Source organism: Rhinopithecus roxellana, chromosome 8, assembly GCF_007565055.1.
Source record: "Rhinopithecus roxellana isolate Shanxi Qingling chromosome 8, ASM756505v1, whole genome shotgun sequence".
Lineage (NCBI taxonomy): Eukaryota > Metazoa > Chordata > Mammalia > Primates > Cercopithecidae > Rhinopithecus > Rhinopithecus roxellana.
In genome coordinates, this window is record NC_044556.1 from 132,879,542 (window position 1) to 132,892,227 (window position 12,686).

The 12,686-nt window shown below is 42.7% G+C and overlaps 1 protein-coding gene and 1 long non-coding RNA gene across 3 annotated transcripts in view; one reads left to right on the forward strand and one right to left on the reverse strand.

The window, feature by feature from the left end:
- Positions 1-1,404: 1,404 nt before the first annotated feature.
- Positions 1,405-7,206, reverse strand: LOC104666827. Its single transcript, XR_004058684.1, has 2 exons — positions 6,927-7,206; positions 1,405-5,638 (listed from the first exon to the last, which is right to left on the reverse strand). It is a non-coding gene; the product is annotated as an uncharacterized LOC104666827 (long non-coding RNA).
- DHX9 (DExH-box helicase 9) overlaps positions 6,919-12,686 on the forward strand; it is a 48,712-nt gene continuing 42,944 nt past the window's right edge. Inside the window, exons 1-3 of one of the 2 annotated variants that reach the window (XM_010368925.2) lie at positions 6,919-7,071; positions 10,661-10,793; positions 11,305-11,445. In XM_010368925.2, coding sequence (XP_010367227.1) covers positions 10,683-10,793; positions 11,305-11,445 — 252 coding nt within the window. In that variant the 5' untranslated portion in view covers positions 6,919-7,071; positions 10,661-10,682. The remainder of the gene's footprint in view (positions 7,072-10,660; positions 10,794-11,304; positions 11,446-12,686) is intronic. The other variant, XM_010368926.2, reaches the window with a different exon arrangement.

The window sequence follows — 12,686 nt, forward strand, 5'->3', positions numbered from 1 at the left end:
TTATACATCAATCACACGTTCACCTCTGATATGTTTTCTCTGATATATTCTGCTAGAATGCCCTTCATGAATATCAGCGTCCCATGTTTGAGCCAGATGTTGGGTTAGGCCCTATAGGCACAGAAATTGTCACAAATGCCAGCCTTTGGTGTGAGAGACAAGCCTTCTCATCTATCAGCAAGCACACAAAACAAGGTTGTCTTTGAGGTCATGGGGAAGTGGGTTCCCACAAGCGGGCAAGTGCATCAGCATCTCAGTATGGTCTACAGTCCAAGTCCAGTTTGCACCATTTTAAAGTTATCCTACCTCAGGTAGAAGGAGGTGGGATAATGACCACATACTACATTCTTGAGAATCCTCAGACTAGGGTGAAACAAAGTAATCCACCCTCAGAGCTTGAATGAGTGGGCACATTTAAAGCATGTTAGTGAGAGTGGCAAATAATATTCACAGGCTGTTTTAGTTCATTCTCATGCTGCTAATAAAGATATATCTGAGACTGGGTAATTTATAAAGGAAAGACATTTACAGTTCAGCATGGCTGGGGAGGCCTCAGGAAACTTACAATCATGGGAGAAAGGGGAGCAAACACATCCTTCTTCACATGGCAGCAGCAAGGAGAAGTGCCGAGCAAAAGGGGGAAAAGCCCCTTGTAAAACCATCAGATATTGTGAGAACTCACTCTCATGAAAACAGCAGCATGGGAGTAACCACCCTCATGATTCAGTTAACTCCCATCAGGTCCCTCCCACAGCAGATGGGGATTATGGAAACTACAATTCAAGATGAGATTCGGGTGGGGACACAGCCAAACCATATCACAGGCCTAGCTGGTCTTCAGGTTGCAGTTACTATCTGAACTCCCCTGAACATTGACCAATTAGTATTGTCCTTTTCCTAAGGTAATAACCTCAATCAGGTTTGACTTCCCAATTTGAGCAGAACTCCAGAATCATTCAATTAAAACACTAAATATAGGTGCAGAAGAGGGACCAATTTCCACAAGGTGGTAAGAGGGGGCTTCTCTGGGTCCATTACACTTAATCTGAAATTAGAATGTTGGAAAGAAACCAGTCAGGTGAAGAGTAGCAGAGGGTGCATTCCAGGTGGTAGGACCCACATATTTGACAGTTCTGAGCCATGGAAGAGTCTGGAGTGTGAAAACTGAACAGAAGCCAATGAATCAGAGCTCAGACACCAATGAGAAAGAGTAGGAAGTGATTAATGTAAAGCGACTGCAAAGGAGCCAGCTCCTGTAAGGTGTTGTAAGCCACAGGAACATTAAACTCACAGTGTTTTTCTGTGCTGTAACTTTAAGTGCTATAAATTTAGAGTGTAAAATAACTATAGGCCCCCCTAAAGACTGAAAAATTGGTAAAGAAGGAAGAAAGTTTACAACAAGCCTTCATTACATTATAGTTTGTAAATAAACTGTCTTTATTTCAACTTGTTTATATAAGCTTGTCTTTGGAAAAATTGATTTTTTTGGTCTGAATTTGTTTAGTTTTCTTGGGTTTACACAGAATGCATCATGATTTTCCAGTGAAAATATTATTTTCATTTAGTGGCTTTTCACTTAGCAGTAGGGTTTTCAGGAGTGAATTAAACGTAATAATGAGGAAAAGGTATATTTCTATTCAGCAACAGATAATTCGAGTATCTAAAATATTTATAGATATCTGTCAGTTTTCTTTTTCTGCTGGCACTCAACTCATTGGACTTTATTTGTTTTTTAAAAACAGAGACAGGGTCTCACTATGTTAGCCAGGCTGGTTTTGAACTCCTGGCTTCAAGTGATCCCACACCTCAACTTCCCAAAGTGTTGGGATCACCCACATGAGCCACTTATACCCTGCCACTCATCAGAGGTACTTAAGATCCTCACCTGTTTTATGATTTTTTGAACTTGAGCTTACGTTCAGTGGAATTTTATAGGAATTGTTTGAGGTCTGGATAGAAGAATATTCCACCAAAGAGAATATAATTTTAATCTTTCTAAGTGATTTATCTCTGCTGATTAATAAACACTTTAAATAATTGACTTGAGGCTTTTTTGGATATCATAGGAAATGAGTCCTTTTTTTTTTTTTTTTTCCTACCTAGCATCTAGTTTTTGATAGACAAGTTTCCTTATTCCCCTCTTCTGGTTGGTTTGGTTTTTCATTGTTGCTATTGTTCACTTTTCACTGAAGATATAAGGCATTCTGGCTTATGTGTAGGTCTCCTCTTAGCCTCTGCATGTTGGGCAGTCTCTTTTGTCTCCTTTCTCCTAAACCCCAGTGCAGCTTTTATTAAAAAGAAGCTCAAGTTCATTAAAACTCAGCAGACCCTTTCAGGGTAGGTGCTTACGTCAGGGTTCTCTTGCCTCTCTGGATTCATTCATTCACTTCATTAATGTTTACCTCTAAAGCATTTTCTTTCTTGGCAGCACAACAATGCATTTTTTTATTGTATTCAACATTTTCTGTTTTCAATGGTAAGTTTATTTAGGGCATCTCCATTTTTTTAAGCTTTTGGAATCTTTTGCTTTCAATTCGTCTTTTAAAGACAGCAAATTTATATTTTGCTACAGGTTCCACTCTGAGTCATTTTCTCTTAATAGATTATTACGTCCCATTTACCTTTATTGAAAATCTTTCTAAAGTAGTTTGTAGAGGGAAACATTAATTTGTTCAGGTAAATAAATACAGTAATTCTATACTAGTATCCAGTAAGAAATTATAAATTCTAGATATGTGAAACTAATTAACACTGGAAAAAAGTAAAACCCCATAACCTTATAGAAATGTGTTCTTGTGGTGGCTCATGCCTGTAATCCCAGCACTTTCAGAAGCTGAGGTGGGAGGATCAGTTGAGGCCAGGTGTTTGAGACTAGCCTGGGCAACATAACAAGACCCTGTCTCTACAAAAAGAAAAGAAAGACATGTATTAGTCTCAATTAAAGCTTGTATAAAGCAAGCAACAAAAATGCTCAAATATACAAATGCATGGGTAAATAAAGCCCTGAACTAACTTAATATGGGAACCATAAAAGCAAATGTGAATATGGCATTTCAAGACTACATAACTAAGAAGCAAGCCAAACTATAAATTAATTCCTGTAGAATAAATATGGAGAAAGCAAATACAACTGTAAAAATGGAGCAAAGCATGTTGCAAAATCCTGTGAATGTGAATAGATTTCTATATAGCCATAGAACTTGTAGATTAACAAATGGTTCAAGAAAAACTGATAAAATGGAGACAGAAAAATGATTTCCAATGTTATGATTGCTTATAGAAAAGACAAATATTCACTTATGTACAACAAGCAATAAAAAAGAAGTCTAATAGAAATTAGCTGTTGAATGACCATAATTATATAACAAGAAAATAATTTTAAAAAGAATCAGATAGGGTCTGTTCTTCAGTCTCTTCATCCATTTCTGCTGGAATTCACATTATATACTTCATCTGTGTCACTCACTGCATTAAAAGCGTCATCAGTCCTTTAAACCAGCAGTCCCCAACCTATTCGGCACCAGGAACAGGTTTCATGGAAGACAATTTTTCCACGCACCAGGGGCCTGGGAGGGATGGTGTCAGGATGAAGCCATTCCACCTCCGATCATTAGGCATTTTCTCATAAGGAGCACGCAACCTAGGTCCCTTGCATCTGCAGTTCACAATAAGGTTCACATTCCTATAAGAATCTAATGCTGCTGCTGATGTGACAGGTGGTAATGCTCGCTCGCCCTTCGCTCACTTGCTTCTGTACGGCCCCGTTCCTGACAGGCCATGGACCAGTACTGGTCTGCAGCTCAGGAATTGGAGACCCCTTTGTTAAGAAATCAACCAGCTCTTCAATATGTGAAGGTTTATGTGGGTAATTATATCAGAGGAGAGAAGGTTCTGGTCTCATCCTCTTGTAAGGGCACTAATCCCATCATGGGGGCTCTACTGTCATGACCTCATCTAAACCCAGTTATATCCTAAAAGCCCCATCTCCAAATACCATCACATTGAGGATTAGGGCTTCAGCATACAAATTTGAGGGAGATACAAATATTCAGTCCATATCAGCATATGGATGGTGGTTGGAATATAGGAAGAATAAGACTCTCCAGGTAGAGGGTATATAGAGTGCTAAGAATAGAACCTGGGCATGACTTGCAATTGGAGTGCACACAGAGGAAGAGAAGTTGAGGAGGAGTCTAGATGAAGTGATTGGAAATATGAGAGCAGAACTATGCTCAAAGGAACTCCAGATGTCTTAAATTTGAGCGACAGTGGTACTCAGTGAACATTTACCTTTAGGAGTTTCATCCTGGAGAAGAAGATATCTTTGTATCTCTTGTTTCCCACCAAACTAAGTGAACTTTCATCTGTTATTTCTAGTCAAAAAGGTAAATGTGAAATGTTATGTAGTCCAGTTGAAGCAGACCTTTCATTATTTGATCATAAGTGACCTATAGCCTCAGTTCCAAATTCTTAATAGGGACAAAGTTACCTGTTTTATAATAAAGCTTAAAAAAATTTCCCTACCCTGCTCTGTCCTGCTTGATTAACCTCTGAAATCTCCCTAGTTGGTCAGCTACTGGGAACAGGTAATGGTTGTGTTGAAATCGGCCCACTTTCCATACTTTTGGGACATGTTGTAAGGCTTCATCTGCAAATGTTAAGATTTTAGACAGTGCTAGTTGCCAAGGGCCACCTACAAAGGTAATGCCAGTCCTCGGACCCAAATCCCAGGGGACTGTAGGTCTCAGGTGCAGAGCCTGAATGAAGAACCAACTCAATAACAAAATTCTTAATCCTTGGAAGCTAAAGATCCACCTTTGAAAAATGTATTTCCATATAATATATTGATACTTTTGTTGTGCTCATTATATACTATAAAAGACTTGCAATTCATTTATGCTAGTTGAGTCTCTTAATTTACTTATTTTGAGATGGAGTCTCACTCTGTCACCCAGGCTGGAGTGCAGTGGGACGATCTGAGCTGGCTGTAACCTCCGCCCCTTCCAGGTTCAAGCAATTCTCCTGCCTCAGCCTCCCAAGTAGATGGGATTACAGGCACCCACCACCTTGCCCGGCTAATTTTTGTATTTTTAGTAGAGACGGGGTTTCGCCATGTTGGCCAGGCTGGTCTCGAATTTCCTGACCTCAGGTGATCCACGTGCCTTGGCCTCCCAAAGTGCTGGGATTACAGGCGTGAACCACCGCACCTGGCCTTGTTGAGGGTTCTTGCATCTATCTTCATCAGGGATACTGGCCTATAGATTTTTTTTTCTTGTGTCCATATCTAGTTTTGGTATCAGGGTAATGCTGGCCTCATAGGATGAGTTTGAGAAGAATTGGTATTAGTTCTTCTTTAACTGTTTGGTAGAATTCAGCAGTGAAGCAATCAGGGCCTGGGCTTTTATTTGATGGGAGACTTTATATTACTGATTCAATCTCATTACTCATAGTTGGTCTTTTCAGGTTTTCTATTTCTTCTTGGTTCAATTTTGATAAGTTGTATCTGTTCAGGAATTTACCCATTTCCATTTGGTTTCCAATTTGCTGGCATATAGTTGTTCATAACAGTCTCTAATGATCCTTTGTATTTCTGTGGTATCAGTTTAATGTCTTCTAGGCCCCTGCTGCTTTCAACACCCTGAAGGGTACAAAAAAAAAATTAAGGTCTTTCCTTCAATGATTTTATTCTTAAAGAGAACAATCACATGAAGAAAATAATGAGTAAATGCTAAACTATGTTGTGCTGATTTTAAGAATGACAGTTTTAAAGGGAGTGATCACTGTGAGCTAGAAGGATTAACAAAAACATAAGGAAAGAGGTGAATTATATCCATAGATATAATGAGCCCAGATAATTGATTAGCCTGGATTCCCTGGAACAATCCCAGCTGGAAATGATCTCCTCTCACCAGAGATCATTACCTTCATGGGAAGCACTGGAGTTCAAAATTTAACGACGACTAGTATAATAATTAAAGATACAATTATTCCAAAGACTTGGAACACAAAAGTTTATCCAATTTAAACAAAAGCAACCTTGCAGATTTTATTCCTACCTTAAACTAGTTTGCTGAGCACTTACAATGTTCCAGGCACAGCAGAGAGTGACCAGCGTTAGCCAGGCAGAATGCCCGCCTTCACTAAGCTTATTTCTTTCATGGTTTTTTGTTTGTTTTTGAGACGGAGTCTCGCCCTCTCGCCCAGGCAATGGTGTGATCTCGGTCCACTGCAACCTCCGCCGCCCCCCCAGCCCCCACCCCGGGGTTCAAGCGATTCTCCTGCCTCAGCCTCCTGAGTAGCTGGGATTCCAGGCGCCCGCCCCCATGCCTGGCTAATTTTTGTATTTTTTTAGTAGAGACGGGGTTTCGCCACGTTGGCCAGGCTGGTCTCGAACTCCTGACCTCAAGTGATTCGCCCACCTCGGCTTCCCAAAATGCTGGGATTACAGGCACCGCGCCCGGCCAGTTTATTTCTTTCAAGAGACGTTGGCGTTGAGACTATCTGAATCAATACAGTAACTACGCCTACTGAACACCTACTACGTGCCAGGTATTGAACTAAGCCTCCCCTTCATATGCCATTTCATGTAATTATCTCAACAACCCTACCCAGTTAGCAGCAAGGTTTCCAGTTCTGCCTTCAAAGGGAACCTCCTCTCACCAGAGATCCCTATGACAGACCCTGCGAAACATTTGCTACATCAGAATGCTACAGGTCGTCAAATCCCTAACATGCGCAAAAGCGGGTAGCGGATTATCGCGGGTAGCGGATTATCTAGAGTAGCAGGCCTGGCCCGCTTCCCGCCTGCCGCAGCGCATCTCCCTAGCAACGAAACCCTTCCGCGCCGCGAGGTGGCTGAGCCCCGCCCCCTCCATTGGCGCGCCCTCACCATCCCCCGCCCCGGCGCGCGTTCTGCGCATGCGTACGCTCGCTAGTCCCGCCCCCTCGCGCCGCGGTCGGAGCCATTTCGCCGATTCCTCCATGCGAGTTGCAGTGCGTTTCTCTGTTGTCTCCGTGGAAGGCCAGAGTCACACACGGTCCTAAGAGCTGGGCACCAGGAAGCGAAGGCTGGTAAGGGAGAGACTTTCCGACCACCGTGCGGGGCGGCGGGGTCGCGGGCGGGCGGCGTGGACCGTGGCTCCGCAGCCGGCTTTGTTGCGAAGCGCGGGCGGCGGCGGCGGCTGGGGGTGGGGGAAGGGACGAGCCGCCCGCGGGTCCCCGGATTGCGGGTTGCGTGCGCGCCTCGCCGAGGTGCGCTTGCGCTGCCCAGGCAGCCTGTGGCCCCCTCCCCTTCGCCCAGCGGTTCCCGCTGCTGCCTCTAGCAACCAAGGCCCGCTTCCTCCTCTAGCCTGCGTACGCCGGGGCACCGCGGCGGCTGAGGGAAGAGGGTGCATCGCCTGTGGTGGTTGCTGTCGGGGCGCCATTCACCTAGGGTCTTTCAGTCATTCATTCAAGCCACAAATAACTGGCGCCGTCATGCAGGCCTTGTGGCTAGAGCAAAAAGAAATTAAAGAATGTAAAGAGAGAGCGCCTTTGGCTAGTATAGCGAGGTGAGACGTCTCGAAGGAGGGAGGCTTTGAGCTGATAACCTCGGCCGACGCGAAGGAAAAGCAGAGCCTGCAGAAGCGGAAGGGATTAGTTAGCGCCTAACGGCAGAGACTGGGCGGGAGCTGAAAGCAGGCCATGTGACTGGAGTGTGGCGAGAAGGCCTTCAAAGGAGAATGGTTTAGGGCGGCAAGAGTGGAAACAGAAACCGTATAGGACAGTATTTAGCCGGGTGTGCAATAGTGGTGGCAGGAGAGATGGGGAGAAGCGAATGGTTAGGGGACGTATTTTGAAGGAGAAATGCGCAGTGGTGGAAGGTGGTAGATCTGGAGTCAGGCTACGTTTTCTGAAATTCTTGATTTTTTTTTTTTTTTTTGACGGAGTCTCGCTCTGTCGCCAGGCGGGAGTGCAGTGGCGCGATCGCGGCCCACTGCAACCTTCGTCTCCCGGGTTCAAGTGATTCTCCTGCCTCAGCCTCCCGAGTAGCTGGGACTACAGGCGCGCGCCACCACGCCCAGCTAATTTTTGTATTTTTAGTAGAGATGGGGTTTCATCATGTTGGCCAGGATGATCTCGACATCTTGACCTCATGATCCCACCGCTTTGGCCTCCCAAAGTGTTAGGATTCCAGGCGTGAGCCACAGCGCCTGCCCGAATTATTGTTCTTCTAATTAGTAGCTCTGTCTTCCTGAGGCAAGATATTCTTTGTCTCAGTTTCCTTCTCTAAAGGGATAGTGGTCTTACCTATACAAGATTACTAAGGATTAAGTAAAATAGTTCCATTTAGATAATCTATTATGAAGATTGTTTGACGCACAGTAAGGGTTCTACAAGGGATAACTGTGGAGAATCTTCAGGGAGTGGACGACTCTCAACTTGTGCCAGGAGTAACTTGGTGGATGTTGTGCCGTGTATGGAAACCGAAATGTAGGGTAGGGTGTTGGAACAGATTTGAGGGGAAATTTAAAATTCTGTTTTTGACTGAGATGCCAAGATAGCATGCAGATGGGTGAGTTAGTGCCACAGTGGGATGAACTTGATTTTGGACTTTAAAGAGAAACGACAGGCTGGGGGCTGTGGCTCACGCCTGTAATCCCAGCACTTTGGGAGGCTGAGGCGGGCAGATCAAGAGGTCAGGAGATCCAGACAATCCCGGCTAACACGGTGAAACCCCGTGTATACTAAAAATATAAAAAATTAGCTGGTCGGCCAGGCGCGGTGGCTCAAGCCTGTAATCTTGGCACTTTCGGAGGCCGAGACCATCCTGGCTAACATGGTGAAACCCCGTCTCTACTAAAAAATACAAAAAACTGGCCGGGCGCGGTGGCTCAAGCCTGTAATCCCAGCACTTTGGGAGGCCGAGACGGGCGGATCACGAGGTCAAGAGATCGAGACCATCCTGGCTAACACGGTGAAACCCCGTCTCTACTAAAAAAAAAAAAAAAAAAAAATACGAAAAACTAGCCGGGCGAGGTGGCGGGCACCTGTAGTCCCAGCTACTCAGGAGGCTGAGGCAGGAGAATGGCGGTAGTCCCAGCTACTCAGGAGGCTGAGGCAGGAGAATGGCGTAAACCCGGAAGGCGGAGCTTGCAGTGAGCTGAGATCCGGCCACTGCACTCCAGCCTGGGAGACAGAGCGAGACTCCGTCTCAAAAAAAAAAAAAAAGAAAAATTTAGCTGGTCGTGGTGGCGGGCGCATGTAGTCCCAGCTACTGGGGAGGCTGAGGCAGGAGAATCGCTTGAACCCTGGAGGCGGAGGTTGCAGTGAGCCGAGATCTCGCCACTACACTCCAGCCTGAGACTGAATGAGACTCTGTCTAAAAAAAAGAAAAGACTAAACCTTCAATATATATATTTGGGCATCGATAGCATGTAGTTGGTATTGAAAATTATGGGGTTGTATGAGACTAGGGAGACAGGAGTTTGATAGTATAGTCCTTCATATTACTCATTCACCATGAGGGCATGTTTAATTATTCACGAGGTGGAATTTCCAGATAAACATCTTCAGCTTTGCACGGCTTTTTTGTTAATAGGACATTCCCTTCACCAGATGGATGACCAGAGTTAGACTGGGACCACTCAAACGTAACAAATTTATGCCAGGGTACAGTTTGATCCATTAGATGTAGGTGCTAACAAAATGCATCAAACGTGAAACGTGAAGCAGACGGTTTAATGCTGGTAATAGGATTCGTTTCACAGCAAAATAAATTCATAGCACATTTTATTTTCTCTGGTTATAAATGTGGTCTCAGATATCTTCCTTACAGTTTAGACTCAGCATTTAGGCTGATAGGCTCCATATCTTCTGGTATTTTATAGACTGAGGCAGAGAGGAAGTGCCAAGACTGATTTTTGCATTTCAAGAAAACTTTAGTATCCTCAAATTTTAATAAATAATAAGGCCTAAAGGAGAGATTTGGTATAGAATATTTAAGTTAATAATAGGTCACTGTCTTCAGTACTGAGTGCTTAATGTATTTGAACTTTATTATATTGTTAATACATGACCACAACTTTGGAAACTGTGTGCTAATGGGCGTAATTAGAATGAGAATAAAACATTGAGTTTATATGCAAATAATAGCTGTTTCTTAATATATAGTTGTTTGAATTTGAATTTAGGCCTCTACTGTGGGTGACTTGGAAGTTACTTAACTTTCAAAGTCCTAGTTTAGAAAGGAAGTTTAGGAGGGAAGCTTCCTGAAAAGACAATGATAGTACCAACCATATCTGTGTGCCGTTGTTGTGAGGATGAACTGAGTTAAATAATAAGGTGCCGGTTGTAGAATGTAGGGCCTTATATAAAATACTTTGTAACAAAAGATAAAAATCACTCTTAGTCCCCAAAGATAACCATTTTAGGGGTATTTCTTTCCAGTCTTGGTCATGTATATGTACTTTTCATGTAGTTCAAATCATACCGTTTTGTATCCTTTTTCTTACAACATGTAAAAGTTTCAATTATGTCATTAAAATTTATTTATGGGAAGTCTTAACAGCAACATGATAGAATATCCTATGTTTAACCTAGATTCAGTAATCCAGATAATTGGTTCCTCCCAGTTTTTGCTATTATAAATTGTGTTTTTAACTGACTTTTGTTTTCTTAGATCTGAAGAAGACACTTGAATCATGGGTGACGTTAAAAATTTTCTGTATGCCTGGTGTGGCAAAAGGAAGATGACCCCGTCCTATGAAATTAGAGCGGTGGGGAACAAAAACAGGCAGAAATTCATGTGTGAGGTACTAAAGAATACAGTTTGCATTTATGTGATTTATGAGGTTCATTTTGGGGTTAAAGAATGTTTTCTGTTTGGAGATGTTAATGTGTTGCACATTAGGAAACGACAGTTTATTGTGACTTGACTGCTATTCTTAATCATTTTCAAGTCAGCATTGCTTTTAAAGCAATCTGGCAGGTAAATTATTCTAATTAGAGCCTGTATCTTCCTCAGCACCAGTAGTCGGGATGGGAAAAGTTGGATCAACTGTTTGCAGTTTTACAAGCACCTTTAGAAAGCAGAGCAATTCTTGATTGCTTCAAATCAAAGTGCTTAAATACAAATGAAGAGCTTGTTTGTGGATATTACAGAATCAGATTGTAATGTGAACCTTCTGTTATATGAGAAAAAATAGCTGAACCTCTTAACATTGTTTTTGTGTTATCACTATACAACACAATTCAAGCTTTTTCTTTCGAGTATATTTCCTAAAGTTAACTGTTTTGTTTTTTGTTTCTTTTTTTTTTTTTAAGGTTCAGGTGGAAGGCTATAATTACACTGGCATGGGAAATTCCACCAATAAAAAAGATGCACAAAGCAATGCTGCCAGAGACTTTGTTAACTATTTGGTTCGAATAAATGAAATAAAGAGTGAAGAAGTTCCAGCTTTTGGGGTAAGTACCTATGGCCAAGCAGTTGAGATGTGTGTTGCAAAGTTGTACAAACTTAATATGCATAAGAGACTCAGGATAACAATTTTTCACTGTTTTCATATATATCGTGTTTCTTAATGAAATTTGGTATCTTGTTTTCTCTCAGGACTGGACAAAATTTCTGAAGATGTGGATTGCATCCTTATTATGTACCTGTCTTAGGGGCTTGAGAAATTCCATTGATCTTTGTGTCTTATGGTTTTATTTATTTCATGTATTCATACACCAGAAATTTCAGAGTTTGTTATGTTCCATTCATTTCCAGTGATAATACTTTAAATAGAAAAATCAGTACTATTTTAGACATGTTTGCTCCCATTGACACTCCCTCTACCCCCCACCCCAGGTAAGCAATGAGTCCTTGCTCTGTCACCCAGGCTAGAATGCAATGACAACCATAGCTCACTGCAGCCTCAAACTCTTGGGCTTAAGCAATCCTTCATCCTTACCCCTCTTAGTAGCTGGACTACAGGTGCATGCCATCACTTCTGACAAGTTGTTTGTTTTTTGAGGCAGTCTTGCTCTGTTGCCCAGGCTGGAGTGATCTTGGCTCACTGCAGCCTCCACCTCCTGGGTTCAAGCGATTCTCTCCTGCCTCAGCCTCCAGGTAGCTGGGATTACAGGCATGCTACATGGTGCCCTCCTATTTTTTGTATTTTTAGTAGAAATGGGGTCTCACCGTGTTGGCCAGGCTGGTCTTGAACTCCTGACCTCAAGTGATCCATCCACCCACTTCGGTCTTCCAAAGTGCTAGGATCACAGGCATGAGCCACTGCACCTGGCTGACATGTCCTTATATAACAAAGTAGTATTTTATGCAATAGAGTATTTTTGTGTTTTTTATATCATGATTATTTTAATTATGTAAGTATGCAACAGATACCTCTGTCTGGTAGGTTGTTTTTTGGGGATTTTGTTTTGTTTTTCTGCCTTTTTTGTTTTTGAGGCTGAAGTGTAGTGACTATTCATAGGCTCCATCAAACTCTTGACCTCAAGCCATCCTCCCACCTTAGCTCTTCCCCAGTAGCTGGGACTGTGGGTATGTGCCGCTACACTGGGCTTTACTAGTTTTTAAGAAATAAGCTTTATTTCTTTTTCTTTTTTTTTTTTTTTTTTAAGATGGAGTCTCGCTATGTTACCTAGGGTGGAATGCAGTGGCACAATCTGGGCTCACCGCAACCTCCGCCTTCTGTGTTCAAGCA